At 38.3% G+C, this 21,727-nt stretch overlaps 2 protein-coding genes across 3 annotated transcripts; both read left to right on the forward strand.

Annotated features, from left to right (window-relative positions):
- Window positions 1–1,469: 1,469 nt before the first annotated feature.
- LOC137946256 (serine/arginine-rich splicing factor RSZ21A-like) lies at window positions 1,470–5,815 on the forward strand. Its single transcript, XM_068792481.1, has 6 exons — window positions 1,470–1,569; window positions 2,163–2,266; window positions 3,367–3,455; window positions 4,345–4,570; window positions 5,299–5,421; window positions 5,516–5,815. Exons 2-6 carry the CDS (start codon window positions 2,178–2,180, stop codon window positions 5,550–5,552), a joined length of 564 nt encoding a protein of 187 aa, XP_068648582.1. The 5' UTR covers window positions 1,470–1,569; window positions 2,163–2,177; the 3' UTR covers window positions 5,553–5,815.
- A 3,748-nt stretch (window positions 5,816–9,563) lies between these two features.
- Window positions 9,564–21,502, forward strand: LOC137945255 (probable cyclic nucleotide-gated ion channel 14). 2 transcript variants are annotated; one of them, XM_068791045.1, is made up of 8 exons: window positions 9,564–9,669; window positions 9,783–9,904; window positions 10,004–10,538; window positions 15,311–15,523; window positions 16,558–16,865; window positions 17,705–17,816; window positions 19,313–19,549; window positions 20,494–21,502. In XM_068791045.1, the coding sequence occupies exons 2-8, from the start codon at window positions 9,876–9,878 to the stop codon at window positions 21,241–21,243; spliced, it is 2,184 nt and encodes a 727-aa protein (XP_068647146.1). In that variant the 5' UTR covers window positions 9,564–9,669; window positions 9,783–9,875; the 3' UTR covers window positions 21,244–21,502. The 2 variants fall into 2 exon arrangements, with proteins under 2 accessions (XP_068647146.1, XP_068647145.1); XM_068791044.1 differs by having other exon boundaries at window positions 9,564–9,904.
- The last annotated feature ends 225 nt before the right edge of the window (window positions 21,503–21,727 follow it).

Here is a 21,727-nt window from a genome sequence, read left to right on the forward strand (position 1 = left end):
AGTTCCAACACATTCTCTACACCAAGCTCAACTGTCAGTTCTGTAAACAATCCGACATCTAAAACTCCATAAATTTCATCTTTAGTGACATCGTTGTGGCTGTGTTTCATGATTGCAAAATAAACGTCCACAAACAGGGAGGAAACCATCCAAGCAAATTCATTGCTCAAGGAAAATCTAACCAAACCTTAAAACCAGTTCAATTCTCCACTATTATAGCATCGATGCGGACGAGGATCTTGGTGACGTGAAGACCTACCTGGGTGGACCATGGAAGCTGTTCTTGACTGCTGTAGTCATGGACGAGGATCTCCACTTTTGTTCATTGTATGTATTTCACTTTTTTTTCGGGGAAAAGAAAAACAAAGAAGTGTTAAAACATAACCTACAAACGAACAACTATATGAACCATGGCCGACCCCTTTGAGTTGGACGGACAGTGATTCTTTTTTTTGCCTTTCGTTTCATCTTCTCTTTTCTACATCTTCTCTTTTCTACCTCAATGAGGCAGCATTGATCATGCCTACTTCATCGAATCCCTTCTCCCGAAACCAATGAATATCTCGAGCCTACACCTCCGCCGACATCACTGAATGTGCCTCCTTCCGTTTGTCTGTTTGGGCAAGATAGAATCATAACTGTGGCACAATAGTGTCAACCCTTTTTGTTGTTACTTTATGAGGAAAGTTCAACCCTTTCTATTATATAACACAAGACCATCACATTGGTACTAGTAAGTATTATTTTAATCCTTCATAAGCAGCAATGAATGGATGAGTCGATCTAAAAAAACAGGCGTGTCTTTAAATGTTCTGGTTTTTTCCATTGTAGGTTTTTGTACCTATCAAAATGGAGGTAGTGGCAAAGACGTTCTAAGTGGGCACGGATGTCAATGGGAGAGAGTTATCATATGATCAAAACAGTAATGGATTGAATTGAATAAAAATTCAATTTTTTTTCTTTTCCATTTATCGCGTTCCCGCGTTCCCTTGCCTCAAATCGGCTCGACCCATCGTTCCTTTTTATCGTGCTCTTTGTGGCTCGGCTTCTGATCGTTTAGGCATTTCGTCTCTCTGCCATGTCTATGGAAATGCTTCCGACGAAGAGGAAAACGAAAAGATTACAGCTTCGTAATCTTGTTTGAACGATTTTATTTCATTTATAAGGCCACTCTTTACCACTTTCAACGTTTGAAATAGCTTTTACATGGAAGAGATATTTGAATCTGCTACTCCAATCTTTGATTCGAGGAGAACGTACCTTATATCCCTGAAATCAGAGGAAAGGATGTTATTTAACAGAAAATGGGCCCCCATAGTTAGGCAAACGGAAAGTGGGCCCTGATGCTCTTTCTATTGGGCCAAGCATGGTGCTTGAATTGATCCGGCGTGTCAGCCACGACGTCGATGTCCTCAAGGCTCGAGTATCTCCATTCTCCACACTCGCGACGCATGTCAACCTCTCCCTCTCATATAAATCTCACTAAGGTACGACAGTAGTAGATAAAGGAAGACGATAGCTAGGGTTTCACTGCGGTATCCCTCGAGTCCTCTTTCATCTATTGTCAAGGTAAGGGAACCGATCTCCATCTGCGAAGAGTTTATTTTTCAAAGTTTGAAGAGTTATTTGCACCGAAACCTTTATAATTCAGACTACTATTTCCTGGATTCTCCAGACCTCTTCAGACAAGGTTGATCTGCTTCAAAAATGTCTATGTATTTGTTTCTGTGTTTGTACTGTTTGATTTGGAGAAAGCGTCATGCGTTGTTTCTGTGTCGCTTGTTTATGTATTGATTTTGAGAGATCATGGTAAAGTTCTGATTGAAACAAATAGGTAGATTTCGTTTTGAAGGCTTTTTCTCTTCAAAATTTTTCTCATTCTTTTCCGTGGAACCAGATTTCGTATCCTCGTTAGCTTTTCTTATCATCTTCTCTGTTTTCCTTCTTCTCGTTGGTGGTCTGAGCCGACCCAGGCGTTCAATTTTAACGTGTCTCCTGCGCATTGCACTATAGTTCCCCGTGACATCAAAGTGATTTTTGTGGCCGCAGTAGCTGCAACGCATTGTAGAAAATGTTTTTCTCGAAATACTCATTGAATGCATTTTGCTACTTGTTATTGTTATATAATCGTTTCTACTTTCTAAACGTTTATTCTTTCATAGGTTTGACTTCGACCAATGTCTCGTGTTTACGTCGGAAACCTGGATCCTCGTGTAACCGAGCGAGATCTGGAAGACGAATTTCGGGTTTACGGGGTTCTCCGAAGGTAAATGTTTGTAAAGAGAGCTTATCAACCGCTACAAGTTCTTTTTTTTGAACTACTGTACTTTTGGGTGCTATTATAGTTGTTTTAGTTGTTGATACTTACTTTTTATTTTTATTTTAAAACTCATTTTAATATATATATATATATATATATATATTTTTCATTATCCTCGTTTTCACTTGCTCCAGTGGAGATTGGTACTCGTTGTTGAGGGTCAGTAGGTGTTATGATTTTGTTCAGCCCATAATTCTTTGTTTTGCTGTTGCCAAGAAGCAGTTTTAGTGGAAATTCGTGGAGATGAAGGGTCTCTATCTTGAAACTTTCGTCATCTTTGTTTCTTTGTTGTCTATTTAGCAAGTATATACGAATCCTGCTCTACAAGCAAGTGCTTACTGGGGGGAAAATAAAGAACTGGCATGGAAAATGCAGAAAAGATTAGGAGGCTCCTGATCGGATGATTTCTGTTCTTCCCAGTGTACCTAAGTTGACTCTGAAACTATTTTTTGGTCTTATTCAAGCTTACATGTCAAAAGATGAAGCCACATGCGTGTAATCCGAATTTAGGCCAACACTTGGTATTCTATATACTGAATTTATTTTATTTGGTCATAATGTCTAGCATATCATTGTATTAGCCATCAGAAGTACAGCTAGAACCTAAATTGTGCTCTCTCTCTCATATGTGTGTATTTAATTATATATGCATATTATACTTATTTTGTTTCTGTTTGAGGGGTGAAAGGTGTGTGTGTGTGGATCAATGTGTGTGCATATGCATATATGCATGCCATTTGTAGCAATGTTGTTGATGATGAGTATTATTGTGCTGTTATTATTATTATTTTCAGGTGCAATTGCCGCTTATTCAAACACATGTTGCTCTTGATTTTGTGGCTTTCTTCTCACCTTATGCTGGAACTGGCAACATTGTTTTCTTGATATTTCTGTTCACATACGTGTTACTTGGCATTTAAATTTATAGAAAGGCAGGGCAGCACATTATAAAACATGTGGTAGATCTAACTTCTCCAATTTGGTATTGATCTAACTTGTCCAATACGGTATTGATCTAATTAATAGGTTTTGTTTGTGTTATGCAGTGTTTGGGTTGCTCGAAAGCCACCGGGTTATGCTTTTATTGATTTTGATGATCGTCGAGATGCTCTGGATGCAATTCGTGAGTTGGATGGTTCGTACTCATCTTTAAATGTTTCGACATTCTATGTAGATGATTTTATTTTGCGCCCTGTTGTGATTCCTTAAAAGCTTTATTTTTTACGTTTAGTGCTATTTGCATTATTGCTTGAACTTTTTGGGTTTGCTAAGTCGAATATGATGTGTATATGTTTTTTTTTTTTTTTTTGAAATGGTTATGATGTGTATATGTTGATAGTGACCTATGATGTTGGTGGACAGTATGTCAGGTTCATCTGTCTTATACTGTCCATGGCAACTATTTGTGGTTCATGTATTTTTTTTGGCTTCTATCATTTTTTATTTTTTATTTTTTATTTTTGTGTGGATCATGTGAATATTTCAAGAAAATTTGATTAATTTATTAACTTTCTTATTTGGGCCATCTCTGACAATTGTGGTTGTTTCTTGCGTTGAAGTTTTTGTATTCTAAGAAATTGAAACATAAAGTGAGAATTAATTATCTTATATTGATTGATTTCATCCATTTTAAAGAAATTGATGGATACATGATTTTATTTATTTTTGTGTAATGTCTTTGCCAAGAATAGTGTGATTATGTGATTTTGAATTCTTTATTTGACATGCATTACTTGGTATAGTTGAACGGCAGTATCATTAAGCTTAGTGGATCGACCCTTTTAGCTCAATGGCTACATGGGGTTGTTTCTAGGGTGTGGTCTTGGGTTTCAGACTCTGAGTCTTTGTGTGTGTGTGTGTGTATATATATATATATATATGTGTGTATGTATAGAGAGAGAGAGAGAGAGATCTAATATTAGGATTTATTCTAACTTAACTTTTGTAACTTGGATAGCATGCTAGTTGTCTGAAGCTATAAAGGATCTTGTAATGTATCATGTGATTATGATTTCTATCATTAGGTAAAAGTGGATGGAGGGTGGAGCTCTCTCACAACTCCAGAGGTGGTGGAGGTCGTGGTGGCCGTGGACGTTCAGGAGGTTCAGATATGAAATGTTATGAATGTGGGGAGCCAGGTCATTTTGCCCGGGAGTGCCGCTTGCGTATTGGCTCTGGAGGCTTGGGCAGCGGAAGACGTCGAAGCCGCACACCTCCTAGGTATCGTAGGAGCCCCAGCTATGGTCGGAGGTAAGTTAACTGCTAAATATGGGCGAACATGTTATTCATATTTTATAGCAAACTATGTAGTTTCTTGTATTTATTGAAAGTAGTCAACTTCTTAGGTACAGGAAAATAGATAGAAGTTGTAAAGTTGTCTTTGGTGTGCTAATTACTCCTAAGCATTGGTATATAATCTGGGCCATGATTATCAAAATTTCAAACTTCAGGAGAAAATATGCAAATATCTAGATGATTTTGTAACATGTAAAATAAATTAAAGAGTAGGGCAGTTGAGTATCATTTGAAACAGTTTGTGAGTATCCAAAGGAAACCTAGACCTTTGGTGGTGTGCATGCGAGGCGAAACACTTACTTATTTAAATAAAGTCAACAGAGTCATTTAATGGTGGAATGACTTGTGGTATGGTAATGCTGCAAAGGGCAATTTTTTAAGTACCACCTTCTTTGATATTTTCAAATATAGCTGACTTAATGGCAGTATTTCCAATGCGGCTAACGGAACCCTCGCGGTGCTCATTACTTGAGGGTTGTAATGATCTATTTCTTTGTTAAGTAAATTTATTAATTTTTTGCGGTTGGGAGTGGAAAGGGAAGAAGACATCTCATTCTTTCTAGGCCCTGGGATTGTAGGGGGAGGGGGCCATCTCCATACTGGCAAAATGATCTTTTCCCAACAAGTTTAATTTTCTTTTAGTTGGTTTCTGCTTTCTAAAAACTTCACTTTTATTTGTTCAGGAGCTACAGCCCACGTGGTCGTTCACCTAGACGCAGAAGTTTGTCACCTCGACCTCGTGGTCGCAGCTATAGCAAGTCACCTGTCTATCAACGTGGACGTGAAGACTCTCCTTATGCCAATGGGTGAGTTTCTGTTTGCTTAGTATATTACTTGTTTTCCTATTGGTTGGCTATGTTTTTAATAATTGTGATATGATATGTTGGCGTTGTTCTCTAGAAACACTGCCCGTGATCGCCGTCGAAGCAGAAGTTGAAATTTTTGTGATCGATGATGGCTTTGTCTGTACGGAGCTTGGTTAACATTAGGGAAGTGGAACTCTGTTCAAGATGCTTTAGCCAATGGGTTTCACTGGAACAATGATTTTAGTTAGCTACACGCTCAGCCTCAACTGCTCAAATTTTGATAAGTTTCTTACTTCTTACTGCTATACTTACCATAGATATTCAGTATTGCTTTTTATTGTTGCATAACATAGTTCTGGCATATATTATATAAGAATGGGTCTTTGAAGAAAAATATCTAAGATCTGTACCTTTTTTTGTTTTGTGTTGAGGAGGCGTGGTTCCGCTACTCTACTTAAACGACTCGGTAGACTACTTGCTGCTTCATTGTACTACTTCGGTTTCATGCTTCTGCACCATGTGGTTTCATTATTTGCTCGCCCATCGTGGTGTTGTTTCTCGCCTCACATGGTTTTGTTCCTCGCCCCCACCCGTCATCAAATGAATCGATAGTCTTGGGTTGTCAACCTTCTCTCTATATATGCTTGTCTGCGTGACTTCTGGCTGTGAAGGCGACATCTCCTCCATGCGGCCAAAGGGCACTGCTCTAAAACTAACTAAGATAGAGGAGCTGCTTGTAACGTAAGGCAGGTATTTCAATCCCCTTTCTAAAAATAATGATAAAGGCTGAGGCAGGTATTTCAATTTCCACTCTAAAAAATAATGATAAAGGCTGCAGGTCTATACAAGGCTTTTGATTGAAAAAGCTACTAAATCAGAGCTGGTGAGAGTACTTTGCTGTAGGGGGTGACGAAACACCTACAGCGAGAGGTTGAATGAAAGAATTCTTTGTGGAGGTGATTATTGTATTCATGGTCAGGGGTCTGGGTTTTTGACATTGTAGTTCGTTTGAACTACAAATTCAGTACAACATCCATACTGTGGAAATGTTGCTAAGTGGTTTACCTATTTTGTCGGTGCATGGGATCTCAGCGTATGAGTTGATTCATTCTAAGTTTACCTAGGTAGATTCATTGAAATGCATATCGTTGTAGTTCTTGAGTATGGACTTGTGACCAAATCAATTGTTGCTTTCCATGTTTCTATAATTTGTGACGGATGCTGATCTTACCTGGGATATCTCTAGACGTTTCACGTACGTTGTGGGGCTAGAAATGTAGAGTTCATTTGCTCCAATGTATTAGTATTAGATGCCATTTGACCCAATAGCATCTTGGAGTTGATTCTCAGCTGTTTGGCAGCTCTGCTGGTAGTCCCGAGCAGAATCAAGCACTCTGATCACGAGCATGTAGCTCCGTCTGTATGGTAAGATGCTACAATCAGGACCTTCGTTTTCTTTGAAGATCGAGCTGAAATTTTTTGACTCCCCTTTTTGTTCTTAAATTCTTTTGGTGTGTTAACATTTCTGATTGTAAGTATTTGTGAGTAGTGGTCCCCATGACAAGGTTCATAGTCATGTTTCTTTACAAGTACGCGGATTCCATTTAAATTTGGCGCCAATGCATTTTGTGCGTAGTGCATGTGTGAGTGAGTCTTCCTTGTTGACAGCTACCCGTCTTTTGCGCTAGTTGACGTCAGATTTAATATTGTTAAATTGTTGCCTCCTAAAATGATCAGCGTTTTACCGAGTGAGATACTCCAGTTTTGGGGGACTGTTTCATGCGATTTGCTGTGGTTAACGAGGACGGCATAACTTTTAAAGGATTTGATATTTGAAACATTCAGTGAAATCGATTTACTCTATGAAGATGAAATTGGCCTTTAAGGTTAAACAAATCTATTGGAGAATTCTTTTAACGTGCATTTTATTTGAAATCTAGTAACGTAATTTTTGGTATGTGACATATCCCAGCAAAGCAGAGCTAACAAGTTACAACTTCCATCTTCCGGACGAAACAATATCACTAGTGATGCCGAAGGAAGAACGCAAACTTATTATTGTAGTTTGAAGCCAAGTTATCATAACATGGGAATATTGCTGCTCACCGGTGATTCGGACTGGACATTTGCTCCCAGGGTCTATCCATTCTTAGCTTAATCTGCGGCTCTGCGCATATCTATTGCCACAATCTTCACCGGGTCGCTGCCCCGCTTTCTTTTTGGTTGCAAAGCCGAATAACATATTAGGTGGGCCTAAGTAATGCAGTTTATGCCTTTCTATCCAGATAATGGCAATGCCATGTGGGTCTAATGGCAAGCCTTCAAAGCTGGTATTTACGTGCTCCAATGGAGAACATAAATATTTTTATGTACCGCATCGATGGGTTGCACGTGAGGAAGCTATATTTAATTGAAGTTCTTGTATTGTGATTGAGCATACTTTTCGCAAGTCAAGCCATTGATTAGCTTTCCTTGCAGAACTATATCTGAAATTTTGATTACTTAAAAATCTTTTTTGTCAAAAATTGTAAATTGTTTCAGTTCTTCCAAAATCGTAGATGATTTAATTTGAATTTTAACTCAAGCCCATTAATTCCTTTTTCTTGCAGAATTAATGCAGACGGATAACAAAGCCTAAATCTAATACTTTACTAAATGTGGGTTTTGTAAGAGAGGACCCTTTCGAGGCTGAAAGCAAGACGGATCAGACTAAACATAAAACTTTATAGCTTTTGTCGATTTCGGTGATAATCACGAAAACTGCAATTTCATTCTCAAGCCTATCTAATGAAGCACTCTGCTTGCTGATGTTTACTTCAACTAGGAAGTGCTCCATGCATTGAGGATGATGATGATTCACAAAGTCACCCCATCGGACGCATGAACTGATGGACACTGGACAGAGCTTCTGTCGACAGAAAAGGGATACAGTGAAAAAGTGGAAAAGAAAGAGCAAAGCCGACGACGCAGGTGTAGGCTGGAAAAAAAAGTATGAAGAGGCTTCTCGAGCACTTTCAGGAGTATCTTGTTCACGAATCGGCATCGGGTAGCACGGGATTTTGATTGAATTTATGTAAATGCTCAGAGAGCATGTGAGCTTGCGAGGTTTTTCGAGGGTATTTTGGCGAGTTTCATTGTCTTCTTTGACAGTTGCTTCGCTTTAGTGCGACTCATGAGCTAATTTTCTCTGGTTAATTAAGGTAAGATAAAATTTGATTAATTAAATTAAATTTAATCTTAAATTAATTCTTATGTTAAAATTTTAACCAAAGTCGACATAGAATAGAATCTAATTCAATCGATTGATTTGATGCTAGCGACAAAAACACCATTGTATTTGTGCCAATGTTACACTAGCAAAATCATAGCCGAATCATGCCGCCCACTAACTCCTAGACATCACAAAATATAACTTAAATATCTCCGCTCAAAGACTTGGAAGACTCGGAGACCCAACGATTTTCCCATCAATCACCCTAATCCAGACTGTTCGTATCATTTCAGTCTTTTCACTCATTTATTACTCCGAAACCAACAGTTTTAATGCAGAATCGAACGAATCACATGGTTTGGAAAAATGGCATGAGGTCTTGGGTCAAAAACGCCCGTTTGACTCCACGATCAGTGGGCAATCAGTAAATAAACTCATAAAATATTCTTATAAGTAAAGAAAAAGAAAATTACACATCATCCCTTCATCCGTCCGTCCAAGTAAACAGTCACATAATGCCTGTCTTTATCGGCTTATATCTGTCAAAAAATTAAAGTTACTTTTCGAAAAAGAAAATGCTGCCGGAGACGCAACTGGAGCCTTCCCAGCGAAGCATTTTCCCTTAAGTCTACAAAATATCCAACCCCGTTCGGTATTTTCTTACAATCCCTATTAGGTCGTGGCTGCTGTTCCAGAAAGGCAGGAATATTGTGGGCCATCATGACCACGGGCCCACGTTGTTTGTCTTTTAATTTTTCTTTTTTTAGTTTTTTAAAGTTACAGAATTTAGAAGGACAGCACATTTGACAGTTAAAATCACTTTTTCTTTTATTGATTTTCTCTCTCTCCCTCTCTCTGCGCGTTCTAAAGACACTTTCGTCAACTCCACTTGAGAGTTGAGACTCGTCGTCCCCCCCCACCCCCCCCATTTCAATTCCTTCTTTACATTCAACGACGCCTTTAATTTCTTCTCCATTATAACGGAGTCTGTGGCTAGGTCGCCCACTCTCTTCTCTTGCTCCAAACACATAAAATCTGTACGTGAAAAGAGCTTTACTAGAGTCTCCCGGGTCTCTGTTCTCTCTTCCTCTCTTTTTTTTTTCTCGCTCATCCTGTTCTTTTCAATGAGAGTCTAGCAATGCTTCTGCAGGTCCTAGCTTCTGCTCTCTTTACTTCTTTTTTTCGGTGCTGAAGCCCCCCTTTTTTGGCTTCTCAAAATGCGTTAGAATCATCGCGTCTCGATATGGACTTGAAGAAATCGAAGCTTGTGAGGTAATTGCCTAGCTACTTTCCGTTTTCAAGTTTTTGCTTGGTTGTCTGGAATTTTCTCGTTTTTTTTCTAAAATTTTCCGTTCCTTTTGGTGCATTTAGGTTCAATCATGTACTTCCTTGGGAGAAAGATGACTCCCCGACACCTGCCCCAGCGGCGCCGCCGCCGGCTATCACGAAATCGTTAACCAATTACCAGTATTCCGGTCACTTGCTGAAAGCCGGCGGTAACGCCAAGCTGGGCCAGTCAAAGGTTTTTGCAGAAGACCATGAACCTTGGAGCAAGCGGATTCTTGATCCGGGCAGTGACCTTGTATTACAGTGGAATCGAGTCTTTCTTATATCGTGTTTGGTTGCTCTTTTTATTGATCCCTTGTACTTCTACCTCCCATCAGTGGGTTCCGGTATTTGCATGAAAATGGACTTGAATTTGGGAATTGTTGTCACTTGTTTCCGGACTATCGCCGACCTCTTTTATGTGCTGCATATGGGGATCAAGTTTCGGACGGCCTATGTAGCTCCAAGCTCACGGGTGTTTGGCAGGGGTGAGCTTGTGATGGATCCGAAGAGAATTGCAAGGAGATATCTGAAGTCGGATTTTTTTATAGATTTGGCTGCTACTTTGCCTCTTCCTCAGGTAATTAGGTAATCAATGTGCTTTGTTACAACGGTGAATTCATCTCGTTGAGTTTCTTAAATGAAATTGCTCTCTTCGAGTCTCTTGATCTTTATACTTTACCAATAAGATGACATGTAAAAATTCTAGAATACTATTATTATAAACATTCTGGAGAGTTTCAGTTCTGTGTTCATACTGAATAAATACGGCAAACTTTCTCTGGATTTTGTTAATTTTTCTGGAAATCCAATCAATGTAAAGGATTCCATGTGAAACTCCAAATTTGGGCGTACCAGCTACTGGGAGTAGGGGTAGCAATTTTACACGATTACCCAATTACGTGCTTTACCCTTCTGATTACAAAAGGATATGGAAGAAAAATCTTTACTCGTGCATAAAATTCGAGTAAACTTACCCCATTACCTATCACCCACTTTCTAAATGAAGTGGATACGGATGGTTGGTCTTCCATACCCAAGTACTGTGTAACTCACAAAATATTAGGATTTAGGACATCAAGATTCTATTTTCCTGTTTCTAGGCTCTTTGTTCATTCCATTTATAGTGGATGGCTTACATTTGCATTTTCGATGAGAGGTCTTGGAAAACAGAAGAGTCAGAGGCTCAAATCGAAGAGTTCCAAACTCCCAATGGTAGTTTCCTCGCTGAAGCTGAAGAATCATAAGAGATATTGAGTTTGAGATGACTAAAAAAATTTATGTTTTTTTCGATTTTTCTTCATCCCCTCTATAAGCACTTTCTTTCTTTCATCACTTACTTTCTTTTGATTTTTCATTCACTTTCTCAAGTTTTTTCTCTTCCATTATTTCTATGAAAATCCTAAGCCATTCTTACATTAAAAAAAAAAAATCTGGGAGAAGGAAGTGGTGTCTGGACTGAATTGTTAGTTTGTCTTTCCTTTTATGCCTCTGGAATGGATACTAGCTTGATTCCATTGCTTTGTCTGATATCTCAACTTCAGGGCCATTTTGAACGATTCTACAATATAAAATCTTCCTTTTTCTGATAACTTTCTTGAAGCTTTTAGCAATTTCTAGCAGAACAGATGGATAGTGCCCTTTCCCTTTCTGAAGGGGAAGTAGAGAGAGGATAGATGAAGGGAGAATGGATCAACAATAGACGTGCAGATTTTGTTTTTATGATATTACAAAGATGCTTCTTAGTTGTATGATTCTTTTGTGATTTTTTAGTTTGATTCAATTTTTAGTTATTATCTTTACATTTTATTATGTTTAAAGTGATTTTAATGTAAAATATTAAAATTATCCACTTGCTTACCCATTTACTCATTTACCCTGGGTAAACGGGTAAGAAAAATAGAAATGGAATGTTCTCTGCTTCATTGGGAAGAAATGGGTAATGGAAGAAGGGTTAGGTAAATAGAATGGATAATTGAATACTTGTTACCTGTTCTATTTCTTACGTGTTTACAGCCCTAACTGGGAGTATTTGTTCTTAAATAGGCTGACAAGAATGATTACATGATTGCGGATGTCTTCATGTTGGTGATTTTCTTCAAATATATTCAATTGTCGACTAGTTCTAGGGGTAGATTCTTTTAGACCCTGGGGGAGTTTTTCTTGTGTTGGTTTTCCCAGGGAAGTTATCTGGACAACTAAAAATATGCGGGACTTGCTTCAAATGGTTATTGAATGCTGAGTATGAAGGAGTTGAAATGTTTGCATCTTTTCCCTTTTTCTGATGTCAAGATTTTTTTAGAGGATGGTTCTACTTCATGGCTGTTATATATGAGGTAAAAAATCTTTAGGCAATTGTCCAGGAAAAAAAGAGAAATGATTAGTTAACATCGGATGTTGTTGACTTCTATAAATAACTTAGCCTCAAGATGGCACCATATTTAAAGAATTGTTAATGTCCTCTTAAATGGATTCACTCACTTTAGAGCTCATTGCACATAGTAGAAGTTTTTGTCTAAGTCTATTCATTGCGTAGTGAAGACCTTCTAACTTGTGTTGTTATCTTGAAACATGTCCCATCTGTTTTTTTTCTTTTTTTTTTATACGAACATGTCCCATCTGTTATTGTTGCTATGGTGCATTTAGTTTACCCATTGACACAACAGTGGTTAAACTCCATGAAACCACCTTATTATTGGGATTGGCTTAGGGATTGGCTATTTATCAAGGTGGGATTAGGTTTCTGGAAACCCGAAGCCCGCCCTACTATTGAAATCCTGAAACCTATCTCCAGATAAATTTGTGATGAGGTTGGAATTCCTACCTGGTTCCTACCTCATGTCATAAATTTGTGCCTTGTTCTTGCTTGCCCTTCTACAATGCATTTGCTTTTGAAAGGTTTGCATTTTTTTATTTTTTTTGAAGAAGTGTTATTTTCGTAAAAATAAAGGGTATATGAATAATTGTGGTTTGCAGGATGAAGTTTTTCCTTATAACTACCTAACTTGTTTTTTTTTGTCTTTAAACCTATGTCATGACATGAAAGATAGGGGCAATGTTGTTGTAAAACCCCAAAGCTTGGAGTTTTCTGATAGGGATGCACATGGTTTGGGTAGGGTTTGGGTTTGAGGTGGGTTCCTAAAAAACGATCCTGCCACATGAGTCTAACCAAAACTCGCTCTTATGAAAACCCGTGATAGAGTTGGAATCTTATCCCTCCCATCCCATCCCATCCTCCCTTCGGTGGCCCATCTCCACAATGACCCATGACCCATTCCAAGCTTCTTTTGAAAAGATCCTTGTTTAATGTACTTTTTTTAATATTATGTGAATCTTTTTTTTTTTAAAAAAAAAAAGAGAGCATATGTGTTTTTTAGATTTTTGGCCAAAATTTTCTTTTCCTAAAAAAACTCTCCTAAAAGTCCAAATCTCTCTCTCTCTTTACTATGAATAGCAATAAGTCTTTTGAAAGGATATGAAGGGTAATGTGGTATTAAGACTGCACAAATTGGCTCTAGAAAACCCATCCCTGCTCTTAAGGTGCACAAAGTTTTTTCTTTCACCTCGTCTCCAGCTTGTAGGGTGAGGGGCTGACTTTGTAAGGGTAGTTTCACGTTTAAGAACCCACCCCTTCCCCTCTCTCTCTCTTTTGGCAAAACCCACCCCTGTGGACTGGTTTGGATTGGGGCTGGGTCTTGTACCCTACGCATAAGCCTATTGTGCAAAGAGAGAGAGAGAGAGAGAGTAATAAAGACGAGAAAGCTTGAGGTGAGCCAATCTTACAGATCCTTACATCAAAAGAAAAGTCATGCTACATCAATCTGAACTTGGTTGGTTATGCCTTGCAGAAGATAAATAAGAAAATGTACCAATGGAAAGTGCTCTGCTGCCAAAAAAGGAAAATTTACTCTCGAAAAGCATTTTAACAGGAATTGCTGAAAGAAGAAGTTACTTGTCCAAAAGCTAATGACTTTGAGGAGCCTTAAGTGACCTTAAAATGATCTCTGGCCTATCTTTAAGGTAACAGTTATCCTTGCATCTTCTGCTCAGACTACAAATCAATCTCAAATGAGTCTTCTTCATCATGATCATCACCGGCTATACGAACCCTGCGTTGCCTTTCTGCATTGGCACTTACAGGTTTATATTCTAATGATTGACCAAAGGTTTGTGTTGGTTGTCAGCAAGACAAAATCTCCTTCCTTCCTGAGTTTGGGACCTGCAGCTTGTACTAACGGGCCGAGTTTCTTATGGTGCAGTTGAATCCTGGTTCATGTTATTTTAGGTCCGAATTTCTAAGTAGAAAGGCTTGTAGAAACCTTTTGTTTAATTCTGTTTGACCAACATACAATTTGTTTTCTCAAATCTCAAAATACTGTTGTTGGAATTTGTCCAGAATTCTGTCTAGTTGTCGAAGTTCCAATAGAAATGGGACTATCTGTCACAGTTCCATAGTAAAAACAGCTTTTTGGGCTGAAATTATGTTATGGTCCTGGATTAAGTACCTATGTCTTCCGCTCCTAACAGGCCTGTCTTTTGGGTAGTATTGGCTAGGTGCTTAACATTTGGTATATGTTAAACACCTAGCCAATACTACCCAAAAAACAGGCCTATTAAGAGCGGAAGGCATATGTATTTAACCCAGAACCATAACATCACACCCTACCTTCGCGAGCCGACGTCCACGACGGCTTAACACTTAGCGATAAGGGCTGGGTCACGATCCCATAATCCCTTACGGCCACTACGTCCGGGGTTCGCGATCACCCCCGCCGGAACTCCCCTTGGGGATTCAAACTCGTAACGTGGGAGCCCGCTCTGATACCAAATATTAAGCACCTAGCCAATACTACCCAAAAGACTGGCCTGTTAGGAGCGGAAGACATAGGTACATAACCCAGGACCATAACAAATTGTTGTTTGCTTCTGAGAGAAAAAAATTTATCTGCATTCCTGCTGCTGAAAATTATGTGAAACAAGTTGGTTGATAATGGTCCACAAGGGAGGTTCAGGCATATATTTAAATCTTTCTTGCCTCTTTCTTTTCAGTGGAAGTTACTCTGATTCTTTGTCTACCTCACGCAGATAAGCAATGTACAGTTTTGTTTCTTACTCTGTTTATCACTGTGACCATGTGCCTACTGTTTTCGCTATTATATGTTTTTCATGCTTCTTCTGTCTAAGTTAAGCAAATATGGCATTGCTGTTATGAGTTTCATATCTCTGAGCAGTGAGTATGAAACTGGGGTATCTCAGACCAGACTCTTTTTTTCTACCTAGGCTAATTTATTTGTGATGTAGCCAGTATTCTGGGTGTGTTGCTGGTTAATTTATGAGGAGCTTTATATGCAGATTGTCATCTGGTTTATCATACCAACAGTTAGGAGCACCCATGCAGATCATACCAACAATGCCCTTGCTCTGATTGTTCTGCTACAGTACATCCCCAGATTATATCTTATTTTCCCTTTAATGTCTCAAATTATCAAAGCGAATGGAGTTGTTACAAAGACTGCATGGGCAGGTGCTGCATATAATTTGCTTCTCTATATGCTGGCTAGCCATGTAAGTATATTTTTCTTCACTTAACATTTTCCAAAAATTAACCATTATTTTTAAAATATGGATCCCCTTGAAGGCTTTTGTCATTGGTGGAGGAAATTCTTGACATTGCTAATGCCCTCTATAACTTGTGATTCACAAGCCAAGATCAGCAAACCCACCGCTGACAACCTGGCCAAGGCGGGACTCTAGTCATTCTTCTGCTGGAGAATTAGATGCTTTGTTTCTTTTATTTATGCAAATATATTTTGTTTTAGTCATTGCGCTGTTACTGCTTGTAGCTGAAGGATAAGCACCATCCTTTTGGGGTGCCAGTTTTACATTCCTTTGCCTCAATAAGACTCGTCTTAAAACCATTAGTTTAAACACATTGTTATTGCAAAAGTGTAACTACTACTATATGATTGTTCCCATGAGAATGGTGACAATGATTGTTCGTGCTGTCAGCTCAATCATAATTAGGTAAAAAACCGGTGGTCTGGAACTGGAATCTGTAGATCCAATTTCATGATCACAAACAATCCAGCCAATACCCTGGTGTACAGGATTGCCATGGAAGCTGTCAACTACTATACCTATTTCTTGAATATAAACTATTCCTATCACTGTGAAAAGAGAAAAAATGAGTGTTTTTTTTTTATCTTCTGAGCAAAAACAATGATCTTGGTATGTGCTTTACATTTAAGTTTATAGTTGATATAAAGTTATTGAATTTTTTTTTCATTTTCATATAAAAAAGATGCTAGCTTAATTCTTGTAAACAGAAAGTTTGTGATGTACAATCTTGTAGGAGATGCAGTATTTCTCATATGAAAGGATGAATTGTATGGACACAACAACAGTGTAGTTCATAATAAATCAAATGAGCCCCTTGTAATGTCTTATTAATACAAGACCTTGTAGCATGTTTATGAGTATATTTGGTTTACACGCTTGAACTTGGTAGCCTGCTGAATCTTATTTTCTTATCAAAAGATAAATTTTGGTCCTTTTCCTATACTTTTAATATGCCTGTAGATAATCCATTACCTATGTAGGTTTTGGGGGCATGTTGGTATCTTCTGTCAATAGAACGGCAAACTGCCTGCTGGAAGCGAGAATGCAAACATGAGCTTGCCATGTTTATCCAATGCAGGCCTGAGTTTTTGGATTGTGACAAGTCAAAAGACGAGGTTCGACAGCGTTGGGCAAACAAGACTCTTGTGTTCACTCATTGTGATCCTAACGATCAAAATGTCAACTTCAAGTATGGCATATTTGAACCGGCACTGAAAAATAATGTTGTCTCATCAGAGTTTCTAAAAAAGTATTTCTATTGTTTGTGGTGGGGTCTGCAAAATCTAAGGTATGCCTTCAAGAGTGATTGCTTTTGGTTTACTTTCTCTTTCTTGATCCAATATAGTGACAGATTTTTGGAATCGTAACTTTTCCTAGAAAAGACATATGTGTGACATGGGATCCATCATTTACTTGTATTTCATGCTGTCTGTAAATATTGAAATGCGTTTGTTGGTTGAATGCATATCTGGGAAGTTCACTTTAAGCAATAAACCAGAGATAAAGAAGAAAGAAAATAAGAAGATTGTCAACTTGCGAAATAAAGTTTTACTGCCACAAGAACAGGGTGTGTCTAACCCCCACCATCTTTTATTAAAAGAATTCAAAGAAATGGATGTTATGCATCTGTTAGAAAACCTAGTACTCATGTCATGAAAGATAAGATAATACTGGACAAGTATACCCCTTTCCCGTAACTGCACTGTCTCCAACATCATCAAACCTGATATCTATTGGGTTTGTGGACTTGTTTTATCTAGTTCATTTGATGCAATATGTGCAAAATGATTGCTGTTAAGAGAAGTAATATAGTCAGATGCAACAATATTTACATTCTTATATTGCATGATATCTTGCTGCGGGGAACTGCATTCCCATTTCTAAGCAATTGTATTGTTGTTTTTTTTGCCTGTACTTCTCTCTCCTTTGCAAACCTTTTGTAGCCCTATCCGTACTCACTCTCTCTCTGTTGTATTTTATTTTATTTAAATCTCTGTTCCCACTGTTTCCAAAAAAATCTGTTGAAGTCAACCAATCAATTTGTATGTTTATCTAGTCAATTTCTTTCCTTGTTATGATTTCATAATTACTATTGGATAAACTTTGTCAAAAACTGTTTCTTCTCAGTTCATACGGGCAAACTTTGGTGACTAGCACATTCATTGGAGAGACACTGTTTGCCATACTCATTGCCATCCTGGGTCTGGTTTTGTTTGCACATCTTATTGGGAATATGCAGGTACCCCCCTTGTCCTAGTGTTTTCGTTGTAGATTCAGATATTAACTTGCTATTGGTTAAAAATCGCGTTTAGCTATATTTGGAATAAGCTCAGAAGAGTTCTTTTGCCATTTAATAAATGACAGTGGTCATTGCCAACTTGAAGTAGTTCCTTGCCCTCAATGAGTAGCCTAAAATACTTTGAATGATAAAATATAGGCTGTTCTTTTACATTAATACTCGTAGATGGAAGATCTTGACTCTGTTAGTACAGGTCAACTCTGTCAAGAGCAAACCTCTAAAGTCAAGTTTTTGAGCCTTATATGATATCTTAATTTATGGGAAGTTTATTATTGAGAATCCTCATACTACCAACAACAAGGGCTTCTGGTTTAACCATTTACTAAAATCATTTCAACTCGTTAGTGCTAGAGGTGAATCCAGAGTTATGATGTGATAGCCCTTCAACTTTTAACACCTTCAATTCATGATGAAAATAGTTGCTTCCTCTATTCCTTTGCTGGCCCATTAGGTATATCTGATTCTACTACCGCGGAGCTTGTGGGGCTGCTTCAGGGCCTCTTGATCTTCCGGGACCATCTTGCTGGGCCCCTCATCATTGAAGGTGACTCCAAGGTTGTCATTGATTGGGGCACGAAGAAAATCTGCCCCCCCCCCCCCCCTTGGCGGCACTAGGACACTTTTTTGAAATCTGTACTATAACTTCACATCTAAATTGTAAATGGACCCACACCCCCAGATCTGCCAATGAATTGGCTGACTATCATGACAAAAGTGGTTCTTCCCTCCAATGCCTTGTTGTGGAGGATGTCCCATCTTGCTAGGTTGCCATAAGAAAAAAACTTTTAACACCTTCAATCAATGTTGTAATGTTATTCCCCAGGTGTTTGTCTTACTAAAATTGTTTTTCTCAATTATTTAAAAAAGAAAAACCAAAAGGCTACTCTGTTGGATGAAGTTGTTTTTATCATGCAGTAGTCCATGATGTTGAATGTGTTACTTGAGGGAGTAGGCCCACACATCCACCATTAGAATGTGAATATATCCGAGTGTTGCTGATGGATGAACCAGATTGAATTGAATACATTCCAGTTAGCACATGTTGGGTTGTAATATGTTGTTGATATTGATAACACTTCGTCGGTCTGGTTCTAATGTTTTTTATGGTATTTGTGGTTTAAAATTTATTAGGTACTGATATTATATGGGAAGAAAATAACAAAAAGCAGCTATGACATCGCTATGTGTTTCCTGATACTTGATGGAAATTTCTCTCATTAGAATTGAACTGAATTTTGATGGATTATACCTGGGAAATCTCAAGGTAGGATATGAAAAGTGAATTGTTTTGAACTCGGAACACATGCCTTTTAATGTAAAAGTTCCTCTTTTAGAAGATTTTCCTAATCTAATATTCCAGTGTTACTTGTGTTATATTTATACTCATCCATTTTTTGGATTTTATGTAGTAATAAAGTCTCTCCTTTTTTATGCAGACATATTTACAATCCATCACTGTCCGGCTGGAAGAGTGGAGACTTAAACGGCGAGACACTGAAGAATGGATGAGACACCGTCAACTTCCCCAAGATTTGCGAGAAAGGGTCCGTCGCTTTGTGCAATACAAGTGGCTTGCAACACGAGGGGTAGATGAAGAATCTATTCTTCATGCCTTACCTACTGATCTTCGAAGAGATATTCAACGTCACTTATGCTTGGACCTTGTTCGACGAGTAAGCATATGACCTAGATCTTGCACAATGTTTTTAAGTAGGCATAGGAACCTTTTCTTATTTCTAGGCTTGACAATTTTATTTATCTGTTCTTTAAATAGTATGGAACAAAAATCCTTATCCATGTGACGATTTGTGGAAAATTAGTCATCACACATATATGAATTATTAAGAAGAACTGATGGAGCGAAAGGTCCAACCGATTATCTGACTTCCTGTTTATGAAAAGGGTTACTTCTGTAATTTCAGTCCTTGCATGAACTCATCCCGTACTTCCTACAAATGCTAAGTTTTAGAGGACTTTTTACATGTCTAGCTAACATTCTTATAAATTTTTATAGTTCTTGAACCTTTTGGTTTTTTATTGATTTTTATTATTTACAAGCCCCATTTTTATTGTTTTTATTTATACATTGATTTACATGTGTACCTGTTTACATGCGGTTAATCAGGTAAATAAGTAACTGTTCCATTTGAAATGAAGAACCAAGTAGGATTTTGGGGATTTGGGTAGTGGGATGAACCCTTACCTATTCTGATTATTTGTTGACAGCTCTACAACAGTACCCACCAACAAGACAATTATAGTATCTGGTATTGGGATTATTTACTTATCTGGTTATGGTAAAATGGGGCACATTGAAAGATTAACGTTCATGTTCCTGAAGCACTGGAGTGATCCAGTAGCTGGGAACATTAAGAGCTATTGCCACTTAACATGGATGAGGATATCAATTGGGTTACTTGAGCACACCATAAGATAGGGTATAAACTATCTTTTAGTAATTTACTGCATGCCAAAATTGTTGATTCACAAATTTGGTGATATTTATTGCCAAAGTGCAAATCCTTTCTTGAGTGGGTATTGTGTTAATTGATGATATCATGTTTTACGAAATGGTCAAGTTTTGAGATTTAGATGATGATTTTGCTTTAAATTTCAGGTTCCCTTCTTCTCACAAATGGATGATCAGCTTCTTGATGCTATATGTGAGCGCTTAGTCTCCTCCTTAAGCACTGAGGGTACATACATAGTGCGTGAGGGGGACCCTGTAACAGAGATGCTCTTTATTATTCGTGGGCGTTTAGAGAGTTCAACTACCAATGGAGGCCGGACTGGTTTCTTCAATTCCATAACCCTCAGGCCTGGCGATTTTTGTGGTGAAGAGCTTCTTGCATGGGCCCTGCTTCCCAAGTCCACACTCAACTTGCCCTCTTCTACAAGGACGGTAAGAGCCCTGGTTGAAGTGGAAGCTTTTGCTTTACGGGCCGAAGATCTGAAGTTTGTGGCTAACCAATTTAGACGGCTACACAGTAAAAAGCTTCAACACACTTTCCGTTATTATTCACACCACTGGAGGACTTGGGCTGCTTGTTTCATACAAGCTGCTTGGCGAAGGCTCAAGAGAAGAAAAATGGCCAAGGAGCTTAGTATGCAAGAAAAAGGGCAGGAGTCTTTCTATTGTGGCTCAGTTGATCACGTGGCTGATGAGACAGGTCAAGAAGAGGAGGGTAATGAAGCTGCTCCTTATAATTCTTTCCAGGTTAGGCAGAATCTTGGAGTGACAATATTAGCATCAAGATTTGCTGCTAATACAAGGAGAGGGGCACAGAAGATCAAGAATGATGGTATGCCCAAGTTCCAGAAGCCTGAAGAGCCCGACTTCTCTACCGAGCCTGAGGATGATGACTAGGTTTTTAGCTGGAGATAGTGTGTAATATAAATTATCAACATCATTTCCTGCATTTCAAGCAACCTTAGGGAGTCAGGAGCAAGGAAGGGTTTCATCCTTTTAACAGCAGCGAGTCAAATTTCTTCACAGGCATCTTGGGTGTTATCTGTAAATGTGTCCCATAGGATAATAGTGTTATCAAACTTGAGGATCTTAGAAACTAAATCTGGTTATTGTATCGTTCTATAGACATTACGTTAAAAGCTTTCAACTTCTCTTATCAGTCAATTTGCTTAATACACGCCTATGATTTGGTTTTTCTAGGAGGTAATATATGGCGCCTCCGCCTCCAGTCAAGTGCAATTAATCACTTGGCGATGTCTGACCACTGGAAAGAGTTTCTTTTATGTTGTGAACAAAAGCAAGATTATGTACCAAAAACCAGGAAATCATTTGCCATTTGAGCCTTGATGACGGATTAAGTACCATGCCACGCTTTTTATCT

Source organism: Aristolochia californica, unplaced genomic scaffold, assembly GCF_029961685.1.
Source record: "Aristolochia californica isolate CCGP_79_NKW_82.1479 unplaced genomic scaffold, dmAriCali1.0.hap1 SCAF_12, whole genome shotgun sequence".
Lineage (NCBI taxonomy): Eukaryota > Viridiplantae > Streptophyta > Magnoliopsida > Piperales > Aristolochiaceae > Aristolochia > Aristolochia californica.

Excerpts from the sequence above, each read along its gene's own strand:
- LOC137945255 (XM_068791044.1), top strand. The coding sequence starts at position 9,876 with ATGGACTTGAAGAAATCGAAGCTTGTGAG. Across the intron at positions 9,905-10,003 it reads AAGAAATCGAAGCTTGTGAG|GTTCAATCATGTACTTCCTT; the intron begins GTAATTGCCTAG and ends TGGTGCATTTAG. Across the intron at positions 15,524-16,557 it reads TCTATATGCTGGCTAGCCAT|GTTTTGGGGGCATGTTGGTA; the intron begins GTAAGTATATTT and ends TTACCTATGTAG.
- LOC137946256 (XM_068792481.1), top strand. The coding sequence starts at position 2,178 with ATGTCTCGTGTTTACGTCGGAAACCTGGATCCTCGTGTAACCGAGCGA. Across the intron at positions 2,267-3,366 it reads GTTTACGGGGTTCTCCGAAG|TGTTTGGGTTGCTCGAAAGC; the intron begins GTAAATGTTTGT and ends TGTGTTATGCAG. Across the intron at positions 3,456-4,344 it reads TGCAATTCGTGAGTTGGATG|GTAAAAGTGGATGGAGGGTG; the intron begins GTTCGTACTCAT and ends TTCTATCATTAG.